General features: G+C 35.5%; 1 protein-coding gene across 23 annotated transcripts in view; it reads right to left on the bottom strand.

Annotated features, from left to right (window-relative positions):
* The window catches only part of RALYL (RALY RNA binding protein like), an 838442-nt gene that overhangs the window by 71438 nt on the left and 744625 nt on the right, over nt 1-22379 (bottom strand). For all 23 annotated transcript variants that reach the window (XM_056824164.1, XM_056824152.1, XM_056824154.1 and 20 more), the window contains one exon: nt 20279-20442. In XM_056824164.1, coding sequence (XP_056680142.1) covers nt 20279-20442 — 164 coding nt within the window. The remainder of the gene's footprint in view (nt 1-20278; nt 20443-22379) is intronic.

Genomic DNA, 22379 nt, shown 5'->3' with positions numbered 1-22379 from the left:
CAAGTCTGAGGTATCACTTTAAACCTCTCAGAGTGGCTACTATGACCAAAAGGAAGATGATAAATGTTAGAGGGCACGTGGCAAAATTAGAAGACTAATGCACTGCTGGTGGAGCTGTTTAGAGATATAATCATTTTGGAGGGCAATATGGAAGCATGCCCAAAGAGCCATAAACCTATGTATTCTCTTACCCAGCAATGTCTCTACTGCATCTGCATCCTAAAGATATAAGAAACAGGGGAAAAAGGGCCCACTTATACAAAAATATTCTTAGCAACCTTCATAGTGGCAAATAATTAGAAACAGAGGGGGTGCTCATCAAATGAAATATGGCTGAACAAGTTGTAGTATATGGTTGCAAAGGAAAACTATTGTGCTATAATAAATGACAAATAAAATGAGTTCATTAAAACCTGGAATGATTTATATGAACGGATTCAAAGTAAAATGAACAGGACAAGGAGAATCGTGTATATAGTAACAGAAATATTGTATGGTGACCAACTGTGAAGGACTAAACTTCTATCAGCAAAACAAGGTTCTAAGATAGCGTTGGTGAAGACATGGCACAGGCACATGGCCAGCACTGGGGAACTGTTCCATTGCTCTTCTTCCCAAAGCCTGAGCATATTTTTTTGCATACTCCATTCCTCTATCCAGCTGCCCAAAGCAAGCCCTTTTTCCCTCAGCTGTCTTCGTTATGTTGGGGCTCACAGACACCTTGAATTTGCCCTCTGGGCACTTGAGTTCAGAAAAGGTTCACCAACACTGTTCTAAGATAACCCCAATGGATTCATGACAAAAAACACTATCCATAGCCAAAGAACAAACTGCTGGAATCTTATTATAGAGCAAAACGTGACAAATTTCAATTTATTTCCTTCATGATTTTTTAAAACTGCATTTGTGATATGTTTCTTTAGTCATAACATGGGGAATATGGACATACATATTTAATGGAAGCAATAGTATAACCCATATCAGACTTTTTACCACCTAGGGAGGGAAGGAGGGAGAAAATCTGAATTGCAAAATGTCAGAAAATAATTGTCAAAAATTACTTCTATATATAATTGCAAGAATAAAATTAATAAGAAAACAAGGTAGCTGTAGAGATAAAATGAAATAATGTACATAAAGATTATATAAATATCAGCTATTAGTACTTATAATTGTTTTTTTTTCCTTACTCTGTTTTCTTTTAACTATTCCCTCCTGTTTATAATTTCACTCTTCTGTAATAATGATGATGATGATCACTGATGGTTCTATATTACCAGAGTACCAAGTTTAAATTCCTGAACAAGGCATTCAAGGCCTTTCAAAATTGATGCCAACTTACCTTTTGGCCCTTATGTTCTACTTCCTCTGTATATAAGTCACTTGTTCTAGTCATACAGTTCTCCAGAACATAGCTTGCTTTTTTGCCTTCTACCAAGCCACGATGCTCTCCTTGATTCTTTCTATCTATTGGGATCCTAGCCAGTCTCCAAAGTCAGATTAAATTTTATACCATCTATAAATACATAAAATAGAGGTTGATAAATCTTCATTGCCACATAAGGTATTACAATAGAGTATGTGGACTCATGACCAAACTTGGGAAATTGATTTTTCCCATCCACTGAAATCTGCATTTTAGTATTAGGATAATGTTCATCGTGCTTGACATTGCTTTTTGGGGCAAGCAGAAATGTGGACCTGCACATTTGGGATGCTCTTATTCTTCTTATCCAACATTGCTCCTGCTGCATTTGAGCCAAGGGGTCTAGTTCCTCAAGGAATAATTGAAAGGATGGTGAATAAGACTGAGTAAGGGGATGCCTGAACAAAAGGCTTCTAATTTCTCTGAATTTGGTTCATGAGTAGCCTGGCTACTTGGTCAACTCTTGTCCTCTGTCAAATGGCACCCAGTCAAGCATTTTGCACTCTATTTGCTATCTGATAGAATGTTCTTTGCTTTTCAGCTTGTATGCTATTTGAGGGCAAGGGGCCATTTGGTAGAAAGGAAATGGATGATATATCTTGAGTATTCAAAGACTCAGAATACATGATTTCTACTGTTTAGCTAATAGCTTATCATTAAATCACTACATCTTATCCCAAGTTCAATCTCTCTAAGATCTGGTCATACTTTTAAAAATATTATTATTAAATGGAAAACTAAAAACTGATGAAGAGATATCTGAGATTGATGGCTACCCCATTTTGATGTTGCTCAATAAATCTGTTCAAAAAAGGAATGAAAAATATAAAGGAATTAAAGGGGAATTAAAAATAGTCATGTTTATAGGAGAAATATAGTCTGCTGAATGAAGCAATAAATATTTATGGGTTTATTTAATAATGGAGATACTGATGACCTGTCTAGGAGCATAGAGGATCTCTATGCCTTTTTGGGCCCCTCAGAGCATCTGGAGTAGAATTTTGTACATGGTGGGCACTGAGTAAATATTGGTTGATTGATGTGGAATATTAATGACTTGCAGTCAGCTCTTGGCCATTATTTTGCAATTGCAATATTCAGATAATCCAAATATTATATATATGCTACTATAATTTACCTAACACTGGGGTTTAAGAGCTGAGCAACAAGTTAAGATCTAGGAGGCTCAGATTTTAGATTTACTCAACAGATATTACATTCTAGAAGCAAGTTATGAATATACATTTAATTTATTTTTGAGCAATCAGATGCATTTGAAATGAAGTCTTCCCTCTACCTAGTTTTTATTATTCACATTATTCTTAACAAGATGCCAGAATTTGTGATGCTCTACGCACAATTTTTGTGTCATTCACTGAAACCAATATCAAGTTCCTGCCATTATTACTGAATTATTTTACAAAGAGTATGGAAAAAATTCTTGGTCATGGGTCAGTCATTTTGTGCAATTGCTGTGCATATCATTGTCTTCAAATATATATGTCAACTCATTATACATATAGAATATATGTAACATGTATTCCATATGTAAAAGAAAATGAGTTGATTGAAGAAAATTTCAAGAAAATAAGAAAACTATAGCCAAAAAAGGATTAAAAATAATAGCATCAAATGTTCATTAAACACCTGTGTCTAGACAACTAGAATAAATTATAAGTATGATAAATTTATCCAAGATATAACTTGTGCCTTCAAAGAGTTTATAACAGACAGAAGGAAGATTTGAGTTAGGATCCTATTGTTAAACTCACTAATTTGGTGGCTAAGGACCAGTAAATTAACCTCTTTCAGCTTTATTTGTTAAGGGGAAAAATAACACTTAAAATACTCACTCCATGAGGTTCTTATAAAGCTCAAACAAGATAATATCAAATGTTTTGTAAAACTTAAAGTGCCAAATATAATATAATCTTTAATTATTATTATTATTCATTATTGGGGAGTTAAGATACCAATAGACATAGCTCTAATGTTATATGATCAGTACATTAGAGTTACAAAAGTCAGTGTTTGTTAGTAAAAACATTTGCCACTATTATAGAGGATAATCTGATTGACATAAATCATAGAGATATTTAAGGACTAGAACCTTTAAAATTTTATTTTCAGAAATACTTTTGTTGTTGTATAGCTGTTTCAGTCATGCCTGACTGTGATCCCATTTGGAGTTTTCTTGGCAAAGGTATTGGAGTGGTTTGCCATTTCTCATTTTACAGATGAGAAACTGAGGCAAATAGGGTTAAGTGACTCTCCCATGGTCACACAACTCATAAAAGTGTCTGAGGTCAGATTCAAATGTAGGAAGATGACTTTTTCTCAACTCCAGGGCTGGCACTCTATCCACTGTGTCACCTAGTTGCTCTTCACAAATATTACTTTACAAGTAATGCAGATTAAGTTCCTCTAACTGGAAAAGTAATTCTGGGTTTAAAATTTCCCCCTGAAACAAAAGCAAAATGGCAATTGAAAAAATTAACAAAATTCCTAAGATTGTTTTAGCTCCTTATGGATCTTTGTTTAGAAGGCAAAACAAAAATAAAAAAAGAAAAGAATGGATTTTATATTATACACATTATTTTTATTTTAAAAATCCTTTTACTTCCCATATTAGAATTAGTTCTTATTATTGGTTCCAAGGCAGAAGAGTAGTCAGGGCTAAGCAGTTGGGGCTAAGGCTTGCCCAGGGTCACACAGTTAAGAAGTGACAGAGTCCATATTTGAACCCAGGACCTCTTACCCCAAGGCCTGGCTGCTCCTATCCACATTGCAGTGACTATTTTCCCTAAAGGATTCTTTAAATTTTCATTTTTTAAAGAGAGAAAGAAATAAGGTAAATACATTTTCTCAGTTCTATACTCTCTGAAGGAGTTGGTTGGTTTTTCTGATAAATTTTTGACAACAAAAGCAGATTACACTCTGTTCCAGGCAGCAAAATGATGTTTCTACCTTATTCTGAGAAGAGAGATGTAATCTGAAAGGGAAATTGGGCATACAAAGCTATATTGAATATGTCTGTCTTTATCAAAAGTGTTTGCTTCTCTAGTTTATATTGTATAAAGGATTTATCTTCATTTCATTCTCACACATTACTGCCAAATCTACCTCAGCAAAAATTATCAGGGATTTGAGACACCTGCGCAGATCATTCTAATAATTTTCCTTTCTTCACTAGCCTCATTCCTCTCCTTCCCCACTTTCATATTAAGCATTTCTAAATAATGGTTTAATTGCTTCCAGAAAAAAATTTGACTTGAATTTAGGATAATATTTTCAAAAAGCTAGTGGAGATAGTCTAGAAATTACAGTAAATATCAAATAATGAATAATACCATTGTTCTTATAGCATATAGTAGATGCTTACTACAGACCTCTTGATTGGTAAATATTATGGGATTAATTCTGATCAATAAGGAGGACCTGGTTCAATGTGAAAATAATGGGAACCAAGGTTGCTCAAGGACAAACTCTAGTAGAATCTTTTAAAATTTTGGAATATAAATTTCTATACATTTCATCTGCCCATATGGAATGAGAAAAGGGATCATAATTAGACATACTCTAGACTTTTGAGAAACAATTTTTTTAGACTTCAGAGGAAATCTAGGTAGTTTTTCATGACCAAAGACTCTGAAAGGGGTCTGACTTGAGGGGACCAAGAACTTCTTAAGAATGGAATTATGAACATAAAAGTATAAATAATATTTATAAAGGAGAAAAAGGGAAAGTGACTGTGGCTGATCCCACAATATACAGATTAAAGAAGCAGCAACAGCTAGGTACAATGGAGAGTGTCAGGTCTGAAGTCATGAGGAATGAGTTCAGATAAGGTTTTAGACATTAGCTGTGGGACTCTGGGAAAGTCACTTAACTTCTATTTGCCTTAGGTTCCTCATCTATAAAAAGGAGATAATAATAGCACCTAACTCCCAGGATTGTTGTGAGGATCAAATCAGATAACTGTAAGGTGCTTAGCACAATGTCTGGCATATAGTAAACATTATAGCAATGCTATTATTACTAGCAATGTGACTCTCCCTGGTCAAGTTACTTAATACTCTGCCCCAGTTTCCTCACCTGAAAAATGGAGATAATCTTGCCTCTTCCTACTTTTCCAGTTTTTTTTACACCTTGCTCTCTGACACATACCCTTTGATCCAGTGACACTGTCTTCCTGAATGTTCTACAAACAAGACCTTCCATCTGTCTGTTCTGACCATGTTCTCTGGCTATACCCTATGCCCTGGAATGCTCTCTATCCTCATCAAGTCTTCTACAATTCCTCTTAATTCTGGTGCCTTCCCTTTGTTTATTATCTTTTTGCATGATGTCTCCTCCATTAGATTAATAGCTCCTGGAGGGCAGAAACAGTCTTTTGCCTCTTCTCCTTTCCCCAAGTGCTTAGGACAGTGCCTGGCACATAGCAGGTGCTTTATAAATGTTTATTGATTGAGAGGTTGTTATGAGGATTAAGTGAGTTAATAAATTTTAAAGGACTTAGCACAATGCTTGGCACATTGTATGTACTATATCAATATTAGTTATCATCATCATTATTATTAATGAAGTATATACTATGTGCCAGGCACCATGCTAGATTTGAGGATAAAAAGACAAAATGAAATACAGAGATCTTTGATCTCAAGGAGCCTACAGTCTAATCTGGGGAGTCAATTATGACTCCTTACATGTAGATACAAGGTAATTTTGAAGAGCAAGGTACAGGTAGGTTCCAATTATTATGAGTAATGATTCACATGAAGTAGTGACATTATTCCAATTTGCATTAGATATTTCCATTGGACTGGAACTAATTATCAAATAATATAATATATATATATAATATAAAATAGACAATATAATATAAAACCAATAATTTTACCAATTATAATATTTGGATTGTAAAATATTGCAAATTCAAAGACACACAACACCAGAATTTACTATATACAGCATTATGCAATCTGCAATGCAATTCACACTATTTGCACTACTTGTATCTGGTGAAATAGGTGAGTTAAATAAGGATTCAAAACTATAAATATATAACAAAATACCAGGTTTATTAAACTAAAGGAAGAAGAGAATGGGGTTCAGGGAATAACTAACTTTAAACACAAATCAGAGATTAAAACCGTATAAATTCCTGTAACTATTCTAAACTAACTCCTTAAATTATTAATTAAGATTAGGGAGGGATTGGTAGGAGCAAGAACAAGGCCAAAATAGATCTCCCACAACTGGAGTGCTTTTTTGGGTCAAGCAGAAGTCTCAGTAGGAAGTTATCAGCAGCTCTGTTGAACATCTACGCAGCAGCAGCAGCAGCAGCAGCAGCAGCAGCAGCAGCAGCAGCAGCAGCAGCAGCAGCAGCAGCAGCAGGGATAAGCAGAGTCTCCAGAAAGCTCACAGGAGAGGGAATCACTAGCTTTCTGGGTCCACCCCAGAATAACCAGACAGACAACCCTTTTGGCTCTCCTGACATTTAGGGAAAAGCAACAGTCTCTCTTCCCTAATTTCTGGAATCCTTCTGACTCTCCAGGACTTCCTGGTTTGCAGGATTTCCTGTTCCTGGTAAAATTCTTTACAACACTGGCTCTAGTAGTAACTGGTCAGATGGGGGAACAGAGGAGTCTGGTGGTACTTCATAGACAAGATTTAAACAAGAGTATAAAACTGAGGATAAATATAAAGTCATAGAACTAACAATATATTACAATGAATAGTTATAAGCATTATATAATTGCTAGCTATTATTCTTTTTGTTGTTATTATTCTAGGCAATAAGGACCACCCCCCTCAGACTACCAAGTGTTTTGCAATTTATAGTCTTAAAAAGTTGTGAGAGGTTAAATGACCTGTTCAGGATAACAACAGCTAGAATCATTCAAAAGTTGGACTTCAACATAGGATTTTCTAACTTTGATGTTGGCTCTCTATTCATTAAGCAATATTGCCTCTCTTTTAGGTATTATAAGGAATATGGGAAAACCCAGAGCAAATAGAATTGCCAAAGACTTCAAATGGAGCCTTTGTCCAGTCTTCTATAAGATCCAATGATGGATTAATGTATCCTAGATTAGGCTGAAGTTCATTGAGGCTAGATGACCACTTGTTTGGTGATATTGTAGAGGAATTCATGATTTAGTTACTATTTGGATTAATTTGGACTCAGAGTTCTCTTTTAAGTCTAAGACTGATTTCAATAATGTTAGGAACCAGCATCGGCTGTACTGAGAATCAGCTCAAAGACCCATTTGGACAAAGCATAAATTGTATTGTTGGGGGGAAGAGGTAAAGGCTGGTTGCAGTCTGACACCAGATCAGATGGAGAACCAGTGCAGAAAAGGCTAGAGACTGCTAAAAATTTCTTGGCAAATAAAATTGAAATGATGAAGAGTGAAATTAGCAGAACACTATATACAACAATAAAAATATTGTTTGAAGAATAATTTTGTATTCCTACCTCTAGAGAAAGTGTGGGGAAGGTGAGAAGGAGGGAGATACTTGGGAACTTTAATACAACAAACGAAACTAATAAATATAAAGAAAAAAATCAACAGAGAGGCAATGTGGAGGGATGGAAGGGGTGCTGGCCTTGGAGTCAGAAAGATTGGGGTTAAAGTCCTGTCTCTGATATAGTGGCACTGTGATCTTAGGCAAGCCATCCAACTTCTCAATGGTGTGGGGAATTAGGTAAGAACCCAAGTGGAAAATAGCTTTGTTTCTGTGTAGGGAAGAACTTCTTTACTAGGGAGGAGATCCCCAAACAGATGAAATTTTAGCTCTGATCAATAAAAAGAAGTTTACTAGCAATGCACTGACATTATGTAATGGCTTCAGGAACATAAATCTGGTGGTGATATTCAGGATGGATTAATGAGACAACAGTGGTAGGTAAATCAATTATGCAGTTATTATTATATCCCCTGGAGCCAAACACCTAGAGGGTCTAAACTAACATAGCAGTTGTGAGGGTAGAGAGTAGGAGACAAATAAATATTTGGGGGAGCTAATCAGTAGGATTTGGACATGTACATTTATAGTCATTTAGATGGCATAGCATACTTTGATATTTCCAGCACAAACACACAGGAAAAGTGGCTTAATATTAATGATCTAATCTTTGGAATTAGTTAAATATTTCATCCTCTAGAAAAACTTTTAATTTTGGAAGAGCCAAAGCAAGTCATATCTCCAAGAACTCATTTTGACAGTAATGGCTTCCTAGATTAGAAATATTTTAATCATTATGTTTATGCTATGAGAGTATATTACCTAAACATTAACCAAATTTAGACTTCATTGAATTGCTTTTTTGTTAAGCTTCTTTGTTGTTTTACCTGACATAAATTAATATAAAATAATAAAAAAATGAAACATAAAATAAAAATAAAACTTTAGGATTTAGACCCAGAAGGCACCTTAGAGATCAGCTGGTCTAACTTCTTACTTGTACAAATGAAAATACTTGGGTTCATATTAAAATAATTTTCTTAATGTCTGAAAAATTCTTTCAAGCACTTAACTTTTTTGTATTTACATCTTTCCTTTAATAGTGCAATTGCATATTAAAGAGGATTTAATAATATAACATTAATTTGTTGTTATTTAGTTGTTTTCAGTCATGTTCAACTCTTTTTGACCCAGTGTGGATTTTCTTGGCAAAGATAATGGAGTGGTGTGTCATTTCTTTTTTCAGGTTATTTTATAGTTGAGAAAACTAAGGCAACCAGGGTTAAGTGATTTGCCCAGGGTCACATATCTAGTAAATGTCTGAGACTGGATATGAATTCAGGCCTTCCTGACTCCAGGCTCAGCATTCCAGTCACTGTGCCACCTAGTTGCTGGAAATAGTTATCATTTATATAGTGTTTTAAGGTTTTCAAGGTGCTTTACAGATATTATCTCACTTAATTTTATCCCAAGATAATTTGTTGAATTGAATCACCTTTAATTTTCTGTCTAGCCACATTGTTGTTGATTTTTTGCTTTCATACTGTTTCCTTTTCAATTAATTACAGATTGACAGCTTCATGAAGGAAAAGAACTATTTAAGCACTCAAATAAATACAACTAGCACTTAAATAGCACTTTAAAGTACTTTATAAGTTATCTCATTGGATTCTTATGACAACCTCACATGGTAAGTGTTATTATTATTATTCTCATTTTATGGTGGAGGCTAAGAAAGGATAAGTGACTTGTCCAAGATCATACAGCTGGAAAGCCATTAAAGGACTAGCATATAGGTGGTTCAGTTGATAGAGAACTGGTCCTAGAGTTTGGAGGATCTACGTTCAAATCCAGCCTCAGACACTTATTGCTTGTGTGAACCTGGTCAAGTTATTGAACCTTGTCTGCCTTAGTTTCCTCATCTGTAAAATAAGCTGGAGAAGGAAATGGCAATCCACTCTTGTATCTTTGCCCAGAAAATGCTAAATGAGGTCATGAAAAGTTGGACACAACTAAAATGACAGAATGACTTCCTAGCTCTAAGTCCAACACTCTCTGTCTGTACCACTTGGACACTTTAAAGCAGGGGTCCCCATACTTTTTACACAGGGGGCCAGTTCACAGTCCCTCAGACCGTTGGAGGGCTGGACTATAAAAACCCAACCCTAACCCCAACCGTAACCATAACCCTAACCCTAACCTTAACCCCAACCCTAACCATAACCCTAACCCTAACCCTAACCCCAACCCTAACCATAACCCTAACCCTAACCCTAACTGGGCAGCAGTTTACACAGTGTGCAATTCCTTCCCTTGCTCACCATGCTGAAGTCTTCCATTGTGCAGCCACATAATCCTTTGCATGGTGCCTCGTTCTAAGGTGCCACACAAAGGATTATGTCACCGGAAGTAGTACTGTATATGAGTGATGCCAGGCTTTGTGGGCATGGCCACATACTGTGCTCCTCTCACTGACCACCAATGAAAAAGGTGCCCCTTCCAGAAGTGCAGTGGGGGCCGGATAAATGGCCTCAGGGGGTTGCATGTGGCCCACATAGTTTGATAGCTTGGGGACCCCTGCTTTAAAGCAACAGAGAGAACTGTGTAGGTAGATGCAATTGCAAAACAGCAAACTCAGTTTTACTAGAATCCCAACTTGCTACCAATGGAGATATTCAAAAGCAGGGTCAGAAAAAGGCTAGATGATCACTTCTTGGGTATGCTGAAGAGCACATTGCTCTTCAGGTAAATATTCGAGCAGATTGTCTCTGAAAGCCCTGTGAACTGAAAACTATTGACATTTCTTTTATTAGATGCTAATTATATGAAAGGGAATTCTTGCCAGAGTAATGTTTTTCCTCATTAAGAAACCATAGCCTATACCTATAACACATTTATTGTCCTTTCTGAAATGCTTGAATGCACTCATCACTTCTGCAAATCCCATTTTATGACTACACAATTTGATTGAATTCAATAAAGACTTGGAGTGATTATTACTCTAGTTTTTAGTGATATGAAGAGATACAAGAATACCTTAAATGGATCCATCAAAAAAGTCTTATCAGTATTCAGTGTTTGCAAATTATTCTGTTAATTTATTTTCTCTTTACGTGCTTTTTCTCTTCAGAGGAATTAATCATGTTTTTTTTAAAACCTTCTGTAAGCTGAAAATGATGAATTATGCAAACCATAACATTAATTTCTTCTCCTATACTTGCCAAACAATTAAATATTAGCAAAGTCAGTAAAGAATGAGTAAAATGGACACCTAAAATCTATTTCTGTTTGAACCAATCATTTAATACTTTATTGTTCAGGCTTCATAATATGAACTCTAAAGTAATTGTGAAATCCAGGCACTTGACTAATTATGTAAAAGTCTTTTCAGATACCACTCCCAATAATCATAGAATAGTTTTTCTTGCTCCTTTGCAATGGGATATTCAACTGTTATTAAAAATCTTTAGATTTCTATTTTGCTAACACCATGCTTCCACCTTAATTTACGTGAATTATGACTTAAATATACAGACATCAATGATATAATCAAGGAATAGGTTTCCTTTTACATTAGACATTTTATTAAAATCAAATATCAACCCAGTAGAAAATCAGAATATCTGATATAAGCTCCTAGTCATCTCACAGTAATAAATGGCCCTTGACTATCTACCTCATAACCTTTTTCATTCCTCACCTCCCTCACTTTCCTCAGACCTACTCTGGAAATTACATACAATTCTCCAATAGTTACCACTTTGTAGGTGTCATTGTTTACACAACTGTGGGTTACATAGTCAATGAGATTAAGGGAGATCTCAAAAAATATCTAGTCCAAGTCCTACCTACATAAATAACATCCAAGGCAAGTGACTATCTAGTTCCTGCTTGAAGACTTTTACTGAGAAGTAGTGCTTTACTTCCTGTGGAAGTTAATTTTGATTTAGAGTCTAACTTCAGAATCTACATTAATTAAAGCTCATTTCTTTTCCCCATAACAACTTTTCCTCTAACTTTCTTTCTATGGATACTAGTCTTGCACTCCTTGTTGGCCATTGATGGTAGAATTAAACTCTTTGAGGGCACTGACACTCTCTGTCTCTGTCTCCCTCTCTCTGTCTCTCTCTCTCTGTCTGTCTGTTTCTCTCTATCTCTTTCTCTGTCTCTGTCTGTCTCTCTCATTTAAATAGTACCTAATTCAATGCCTGGCACAAATTAGGTGTTTAATAGATTAAATTAATTGACTATTACCTTAAATAAAAATGAATGAAGACTAACTCTAGAAGGAACTTTCATGGAATTACTTTTGTTGATTATTTTTGACATTTATTTTGACATTATGGGTTGTCCTCCAAATAGTATTAAATGTAAATTTTGGCAAAAAAATTAAAAAAAAAAGAAAGAGAAACCAAAGACAAAGACATTAATACAAAAGCTTTCTTGTTTGTTTTGTTTCTGTTTCTGTTTCTGTTTCTGTTTTGCCTTACTGAGGACTGACTGATTTCTGGCAAACAAGTCTCTAACCGCAAGAATGCTATTTCTTCATGTTGGGTCCCACTCTTCTTCCTATGCCTAGATTAAATCAGTATATCTTAGATTTTGACTTATCATCTACCATGTTCAAGTTGTTGTTAGGGAAAGAGAAAAACATAAAGCATTGTGCCCTCAAGGAATTTATAATATAGTTAGGGAGTGGTGAAATAGACTAATGGGAATTTTAAAACAATCCAATAAAACCAAAGACACAAGATAGTACACAGTTTAATTTTCAAATGAATATTATGGGCAGGTGCAAAGATGGGAGATAACCCTATGTGACAAAATGGGTTGGGAAGGTAGGAATTGAATAATTTCAATTTGAGTTTGTCAGATAAATGAAGTTACTCTTGTATTATAAACTTTGACCACATTGCCATATCCCAAAGCTTTATAGGAAATCAGTTTTTAGTTGCTACATGAAGAAACAAAAATAGGACCACCATATCCTTTTTCAACATTATTGGAGAAAGGATACATAATGTTAGATTGTTGCCTGGAAAGATGAGTATTTCTCCATCTTAAATTTTGTTACTTCCAGTATAATTTTAAGCTATCAGTAATACATTTTCCTCTTTCTGTATATCTATTTAAATATCCTTGTACTCATTAATTCTAGCTATCTCAGGTCCACATTTAGGCTAGACACATCCTCATAATGCCTGAAAGATAGGAAGTTTCCAAGGCTAGTAGTAGCCCATAACTATTCCCTGAACTCATTAATAAAGCTAATAATACTGATAATACATTTTTGTTGTTTAGTCATTTACTTATATCTAACTCTTTGTGACCCCATTTGGGGTTTTCTTGACAATGATCCTGGAGTGGTTTGCCATTTCCTTGTCCAGCTCATTTTACAGATGAGGAAACTGAGGCAAGCAGGGTTAAGTGTTTTGCCCTGGGTCACATAGTCAATAAGTTTCTGAGACAGACCAGATTTGAAGAAGGAAAGGTGAGTCTTCTGACTCTATGCCAGACATTCTATCTATTGTACCACCCAGCTGCCTTTTGAGCATGGCCTGGATATGGATTTTATGTCTATCACTGAAGAACCCATTTAATTAAGTGCAGAGACTGCCCTGTATCTATTGTGCCATTTAATAATAATACATAAATAATAAATTATTGTCATAGTGCTTTAAGCTTTTTTACATATGTTATCTCATATGATCCTTTCACCTTCTTACAGGCAACATGATACATATACATTTGGAGTCAAAGGATCCAGGTTCAAATCCCACCTCTTACTACCTATGTGACCTTGAGGAAATTATTTCAGTTCCTTAGGTTCCAGGGTCCTTACCTCTAAAATGAAGGGATTAAATAAGATGACCTCCAAGGTATCTTCTAGCTCAATGATCTATAATACTGATAAGAGGAGGGGACTAGCTTGGATGATCTTTAGGGACTTTTCTAGTTCTACATACTACAATCCTATATAGCTAAGAGTTGCAGCAGATAGAGTACTAGGTCTGGAATCAGGAAAACCTGAGTTCAAATTCAGTCTCAGACAAATTACAATCTGCCTGAGTGGCCCGGACTGGCCACTTAAGCTCTGTTTCAATTTCCTTATCTTTAAATGGTGATAATAATTACATTTATTTTCTACTGTTGTTGAGAGGATTAAATGAGATGATAATTATAAATCCTTCTATAGTGTCTGGCACATAGTAAATACTATATAATGTTATCCCCTACTTCTGCTACTTTTGAGTTGATAAATTCAAGTTGAGATGATATATCTAGAAGGAATTTAGATCTGTCTCTTTGCAATTTTTGTCTCTTTTGTTTGGAATATTTTTCGTACTCACCTCTTCCTCCTGGAATCCCTGACTTCCTTCAGTACTCCTTTCAAAACCCATCTTTTCCCAGAAAGCCTTTACTAGTCTCCCTGTCTGCTAAAGCTTTCTCTTCTGAGTTTATCTACCATGACACTCATATGTATCTTGTATGTACCTATTTATATAGAAGTTATCTCCCCCATTGGGCTAGATTTCTTGAAGGCAAGGTCTCTTGGGAACTTTCTTTGTATCTTCAACACAGAGGTTGGCTCCTAGTAAAACATGAACAAATCCTTACTGATTGACCTATTGGTAAGATAATATCTGGATTATTGTGTTCAGTTTAGCTTCCCACTTTTTATGGAGCGCAATAAGCAAATCAAGAGACCTCCCAGGATGATTAGAGTATTAGCGAAATATCATATGAAGATCATATGAAGGAAGTGGAGACCTTTAGTCTAGAGAAGACTTAGAGGACATGCTAGTTACTTCAAGTATTTGAAATACTGTCACATAGAAATAGAATTAGATTTGCTGTGGTTAGCCCTAGAGAGCAGAACTAAAAGCAATGATTGAAAGCTGCAGAAAAGTGAATGACAGTTGGAAAAGCAGATAACTTTCTTATAATCAGAGCTTCCCAAAGTGAAATGAGTTGCCTCAGGACTTATTTACTTCCCTCTTTACATTAATCAATCAGTCAATAACCATTTTGCTGTTCACTTCATTTTATTGTGTCTACTATATATGCTATTTACTATATTAGGTTTGAGGGATAAAAAAAGACACAAGCAAAACATTTCTTTCCTTGAGGACTTTTCATTGTAGTTGTGGAAATCATATGGACACATCAACTATAACCCTTCATCTGCCTAGAAAATGTTGGACACATCCAGAAAGAGGACTTGGACAGAGATTGAGATAGGTAAGATACAAACTTTGGATGGAGAACGTGAGTCCCCAAGAGTCATATACATGAGGAAGTTGGACCCCATCATATTCCTAGATTTTGAATGCCTGTAGACCTAGAAAACTGACTCTCTTTGGTTAGATTGTTCCTAATCTTTTGATTTGAACTCAGATCTTTTTCTCCCAGCTGAAGAGTTAATTTACCTCTATGTATTCTTTGGTATGGTCTCAATTGTATATTACAATATAACACAATAAAATTGTATTCTCCAATTTCTGTTTGTTGTGTTTCTTAGATAAATGTTTTACTTCATATTCATGATGGTCTTTTGCTAGGTGGGAAAGGATTAAGGCAGCTAGTGTAAGTGAAGGGCTACCTTTTTTTTTTTAATATATTTTATTTGATCATTTCCAAGCATTATTCGTTAAAGACATAGATCATTTTCCTTTCCTCCCTCCCCCACCCCCCACAGCCGACGCGTAAATCCACTGGGCATCACATGTTTTCTTGATTTGAACCCATTGCTTTGCTGACAATATTTGCACTAGAGCGTTCATTCAGAGTCTCTCCTCTGTCATGTCCCCTCAACCGCTGTATTCAGGCAGTTGCTTTTCCTCGGTGTTTCCACTCCCATAGTTTATCCTTTGCTTATGAATAGTGTTTTTTTCTCCTAGATCCCTGCAAATTGTTCAGGGACATTACACCGCCACTAATGGAGAAGTCCATTACGTTCGATTATACCACAGTGTATTAGTCTCTGTGTACAATGTTCTCCTGGTTCTGCTTCTCTCGCTCTGCATCACTTCCTGGAGGTTGTTCCAGTCTCCATGGAATTCCTCCACTTTATTATTCCTTTTAGCACAATAGTATTCCATCACCAACATATACCACAGTTTGTTCAGCCATTCCCCAATTGATGGGCATCCCCTCGTTTTCCAGTTTTTGGCCACCACAAAGAGCGCAGCTATGAATATTCTTGTACAAGTCTTTGTGTCCATTATCTCTTTGGGGTACAGACCCAGCAATGCTATGGCTGGATCAAAGGGTAGACTTTCTTTTGTCGCCCTTTGGGCATAGTTCCAAATTGCCCTCCAGAATGGTTGGTTCAGTTCACAACTCCACCAGCAATGAATTAATGTCCCTACTTCGCCACATCCCCTCCAGCATTCATTACTTTCCTTTGCTGTTATGTTAGCCAATCTGCTAGGTGTGAGGTGATACCTCAGAGTTGTTTTGATTTGCATCTCTCTGATTATAAGAGATTTAGAACACTTCTTCATGTGCTTGTTAATAGTTTTGATTTCTTTATCTGAGAACTGCCTATCCATTTCCCTTGCCCATTTATCAATTGGAGAATGGCTTGATTTTTTGTACAATTGATTTAGCTCATTATAAATATGAGTAATTAAACCTTTGTCAGAGGTTTCTATGAAGATTGTTTCCCAATTTGTTGCTACCCTTCTGATTTTAGTTACATTGGTTTTGTTTGTACAAAAGCTTTTTAGTTTGATGTAGTCAAAATTATTTATTTTACATTTTGTGATTCTTTCTATGTCTTGCTTGGTTTTAAAGCCTTTCCCCTCCCAAAGGTCTGACATGTATACTATTCTGTGTTTACCCAATTTACTTATGGTTTCCTTCTTTATGTTTAAGTCACTCACCCATTTTGAATTTATCTTGGTGTAGGGTGTGAGGTGTTGATCTAATCCTAATCTCTCCCACACTCTTCCAATTTTCCCAGCAGTTTTTATCGAATAGTGGATTTTTGTCCCCAAAGCTGGGATCTTTGGGTTTATCGTATACTGTCTTGCTGAGGTCGCTTTCCCCCAGTCTATTCCACTGATCTTCCTTTCTGTTTCTTAGCCAGTACCAAATTGTTTTGATGACTGCTGCTTTGTAATATAGTTTTAGGTCAGGGACTGCAAGGCCCCCATCATATGTGTTTTTTTTCATTATTTCCCTGGATATCCTTGATCTTTTGTTCTTCCAAATGAACTTTGTTATGGTTTTTTCTAAATCAGTGAAGAAGTATTTTGGTAGTTCAATGGGTATGGCACTAAATAGATAAATAAGTTTGGGTAGGATGGTCATTTTTATTATATTGGCTCGTCCTATCCATGAGCAGTTAATGTTTTTCCATTTGTTCAAGTCTAGTTTTAGTTGTGTGGCGAGTGTTTTGTAGTTGTGTTCATATAGTTCCTGTGTTTGTCTTGGGAGGTAGATTCCTAGGTATTTTATTTTGTCTAAGGTGATTTTGAATGGGATTTCTCTTTCTAGTTCTTGCTGCTGAGCTGTGTTGGAGATATGTAGAAAAGCTGATGATTTATGTGGGTTTATTTTGTATCCTGCAACTTTGCTAAAGTTGTTGATTATTTCAATTAGCTTTTTGGTTGAATCTCTAGGATTCTTTAAGTAGACCATCATGTCATCCGCAAAGAGTGATAACTTGGTCTCCTCCTTGCCTATTTTGATGCCTTCAATTCCTTTATCTTCTCTAATTGCTACTGCTAGTGTTTCTAGTACAATGTCAAATAGTAGAGGTGATAATGGGCATCCTTGTTTCACTCCTGATCTTATTGGGAATGTGCTACCTTTATTTTTAAGAATGATAAAGAAAGTAACTATCTTTCTGAATCTGTCAAAGTCCTAGACTAGAGATATTTGAGGGGTGCTGGATAGATTTCATTCTAGCCTGAGACCCTTCTTAGAGACTGGAGGAGAGACTGCCTGATGTGGGCAAGTCTGAATGACTACCTCTCATCCCAGCTGGGTATCAGCACAGATTTCTTCCAATTCTCTGAAAACGTGGGCCAAATCTTAGATCACGTCCAGTCAGGCCACCTGTGAGCCAGGTTTATATATTTAGGCATACATAATATATGCCTCTTTTTATATAAAGAAATACTATACATATGTATATAAGAGATGAGAAATACTAATATATATTAGATATTTCCTATATACACACATATAAAAGATTAACTATTTATAACTTTATGGAGAAGCCTTCAAGTGGAGGCTTGATGACTACCTTTTAGAATGTTTTAGAGGAAGGTTGAATCAGATGACCTTTCACTTTTGAGATTCTATGAGTCTATTACTATGTGATCTCTAACGTCCTTTCCAGCTCCAAATCCTGTGATCCAAGGGTTGTGAATAAAATGCTGTGCCAGTTAAGTTGTAACAGAAAAGAGAGTTAGGTCAAAAAATAATCTTAGTATGTCACAAATGCTGAGGCAAAAAAGAAAAAAAATATCCCTTCACTTTGTTCCTGAATAATTAAAGTGAAGGGATAGTTCATCTATCTTGTCTTTAGGAACAAAAAAATCTGATAATAATGGTCAGGTTGTAGGGTTCAATAAAATGATCATTAATGGTTCTAGAATCAGAAGGTAATTTTTTTGAAATTACTTTCTAAAGAAATCAGTGTGGCACAATGGAAAAAGCAATGACTGGACTAACATGTCCTGCGTTCAGATCTTGTGTATGACACCTTCTATTTAATCATGTATGATAATATGAAATCTTTTAGGATACTATATAATTGTATGTGATACCCATCTTAATGAATGACCTATGTAATTTTGCATGGACCTATGTAATAATACTTGGTGCTTTATAAGCATATATTAAACTATGTAATCACAGGAAAGTCATTTTAGTTCCTTGAAGCTCAGTTTCCTCATTTATAAAATGAAGGGCTTGCACTGTATGGCCTCTGAGGTCCTTTTGCTTCTAGAGATTTGATCTTATGAAAGGCAAGGGAAAATTGTCAGATCAAAGATACTCCTCCAGCTCAGCCAAAAGATCCTCCTTCCAGCTCAGCCAAAACAGGAGTGACAGTTAAAACAACAGTCAAACCACATGATCCTTTTCTTCCTTCCAGAATCTTTCCCTTCAGGGCTCATATCCAAATTCTCCTCCTTTCCTCTTAAAGACAATCCATGAAATTTACTCTATGCCTTACTTACATCCTACAGTAAGAGCACAGAGATCACAAAGTCTATATGTTATTACAGAACATTTTCCCAGAAAATTATGAGTTCAAGATATTTCTATTTTGTATTATGCTATTTATGGGCATCACAAAATAAACTGGGTTTAAGACACAATTCATCATTTTTCCTCCTCTTCTAGGTTTGCATCATTCTTCAAGTCAGATTTTAGTTCACCATTCCCATAATGAACGAGTTGTCAAGTATTGGGGAGTCTACTTCCCAATGATCTCTTGCATATATAAATTTACTTCTCCAATCATGGCTTCTATTGCTTAGTTTGGTCTCTCATCATCTTTTACCAGCACTATTAAAATCATTTCCTAATTGACCTCCATGCTTCTAGTTTCTCTCCTCTACATTACATTATTGACACAACCATCAAAATAATTTTCCTGAGGCGTAAATCTCATCATGGTCTATTTCTACTAGAAAATACTTACTAATTCCTTCTTGTCTCTGATATAAAAGAGAACGTCTTGAATTAAAGTAACCCCACACCTTCCAGCCTACCTTTTGAGACTTCTTTCATATTGCTCCCCACCAATGTACTTTGAATTACAGTCAAACCAGTCTATTTGCTGTCCCCAAACTTAGCATTCTATTTCCCTCCTCCATATCTTTGTACTGTCCATTTTCCATCCCTACTCTTTCTTCATTGCTGCCTTTAGTAATGACTCAGTTTCTTAAAGGCTCAGCTCATGGACTAACTTCCACCTTCCCTGATATCTCTGCCACTTCAATGCTCTCTTCTCCTCCAGTAGAACACAAAAGAAATCTTTAATTTTCGTCTTTCTATCCACAGTTACCATAACAGCATTTTGCAAATAACAAGCACTTAAAAATATTAAGTTGAACTGAGCTGAAGATATCATAGTAAGACAAATTCATTCCAAGGTAACAGTCACCCTTTAAGGAAAATTGCTATGCAACTTGTTCATACTAATGGCTTTAATAGACAAATTCCCCCAGTGTGACGAATACTATCTAATCTTTTAACCTGAAACCTATTTTATACCCTCCTTTGAATGCTATGATTTACTATTTCACCAAGTCAAAATGATGCATCTTGGGACTTTGAATCTCTAGACACCTATTTCCCCAGGGCAGACATTCAAACACTTTCCCAAAGAGAACAACAAAGAAGAAAATGACTCACATTTGGATCCTGAAGACGAAGTTCCACTTGATGTAGATTTCGATCCCCCTTTCATGGAAAAAACACCTTTACCTCGACGAGTCGCTGTCACAGCCACGCGGGGACGCTTCAGGGGTATCACTGCCCGGGGAGGTGGGGGGACACGGCCATGGTAATCAAACAACCTTTAACAAATATAGCTGGCAGTTAGATTTGGCTTTCAACTAGAATATGCAATCAATGGTAGTGTGTGTGTGTGTGTGCACGTGCATATGTATGTATGTATACATATATATTTAGTGTCTTTATTTTGTATATGCTTTCCTTATACTTAAATATGCACATGCTGTGTCCAGGAATATAAGCTCTTCCTATGATAAAGGCATTTTTGTTTTTGCATCTTCAGTAGGTACCTGGTACATAATGGCTACTCAGTACATGCTTTTTTTTTCACTAAATCTGTGTGTATAAATATACAACATACACACAAAATCTGTAGTGCTTATGTTTCATTAGAGAAAAACACTATATCAATGGCACAGAAAATATATGTAAAGAAATAATGCCCCTACTTACTGGAACTGACAATGCTTTGATATGTTTATAATGTGCTACAAATATTTAGTCTTATTATTATCACTTAGCATGCATTAATCTTGTATCTCTGTTTCTCTGTATAATTTTTGTGTTTACAACTCTAGGCAGTGAGCAGGGTGAATACTATTATATTCATATGACAGATGAAGAATCCACAAGAGATTGCACTCAATATTTCATCAGTGTCACCCAGCTAGCTTATGAAAATGTCCTATTAGAAAATAGAATTGGAAGTGAAAACCCCCAGAAATGTACTTGCAAATTATTAAAAACATATTATCATCAACAACTATGGAAAATATATATTTTCTCCTTGAACAATATAAAATATACAAAATAGACATCCATCTATATATAGGCACATCTTATAGATTTTTATAGTTAGTTTTGTTACAGCATCACTAAAAAAACAGCAGTAAAGGACAGGGGGAAATTAGGTTATTGAAGTTGGAACTTATTTGGTTGTCCAGAATGGGAAACTATCCCTCTGTGAACCAGGTGTAATTAGGCAGTCAACTGTAAAGATTATAGTGTTATTGATTTAAGAAATACAATGGTTGCATATTACATTGTGCTTCAATTACATAGATTAAATTCTTGTACTGTCTTTAAAAACAACCAATCAATATTAGCAATCCAATGTCATGGTGAGAAGGAGAGATAAGGAGGAAGGGAGGGAAAAAAAAATTAAAATGTTATATAACATATTAGTATGGAAAATTAGTTTTCTCTGAGGCATAAAAATGAGTGATACAGCAATTCCATTTTTAAAAAGAATCCTTTTATGATAAGACACTGGAGAAAATTTAAAAACATCATTACACAATGGGAAAAAAAGGAACATATATAAGTATATGGAGAGCTAATTTTAAAACTGCCAAACAGAACTCTAAAGTACTTAAAGATTTTCTTATATCAGAGGTAAAATGTTCTAAAATGGAAAAATTGAGGAAAAAGCTGTGTGATATTTGGAAAGGAACAAAGATGAAATGAGACAGTTCAAGAGGGTTATGAGTCTCTATGCAGTCCATTATAGTTAAGATCCTACTAGCATTGGGTATGACATGAATATCAATATGTTGCTTTTAGGAACACGAGGCTAGAAAAAGTTATAAAGACCACCCATCTTTATGGTCTTATGGATTAAATGAATTGACTAAATCTACTTCTGATTTCCATCCCTCATGGCCTTTTATATCATGTCATGAATATAACCAAATACTGTGCTTTCATGAATTCCAAACCATAAAGCTAGTGCGAGAGGACAATGACAAAGGTCAAATTCAGGATTCAAATCTCTGTAATGTGGAAGTTGGACTCCAGGTCCCTATGGTGTAATTTAAAAAGTTCAAGAAAATATATAAACTGGATTAAAAAAAAAATCCTTTAAAGGGAAACCGATATGTATTTTGCTCTAGCAATGAGGAAGCATGTCTAGGCAAAACTATATTCTTACACTTCAGTAACAACTAATATATGTTGTAGGAGTGAAGGAAAAGAAAATTAATACTTCCAGGACTCAAGC

The sequence above is a fragment of the Monodelphis domestica genome, chromosome 3 (genome assembly GCF_027887165.1).
Source record: "Monodelphis domestica isolate mMonDom1 chromosome 3, mMonDom1.pri, whole genome shotgun sequence".
Classification (NCBI taxonomy): Eukaryota; Metazoa; Chordata; class Mammalia; order Didelphimorphia; family Didelphidae; genus Monodelphis; species Monodelphis domestica.
Note: the sequence above shows the minus strand (reverse complement) of the source record. Positions and strands in the feature narration are given on the sequence as shown.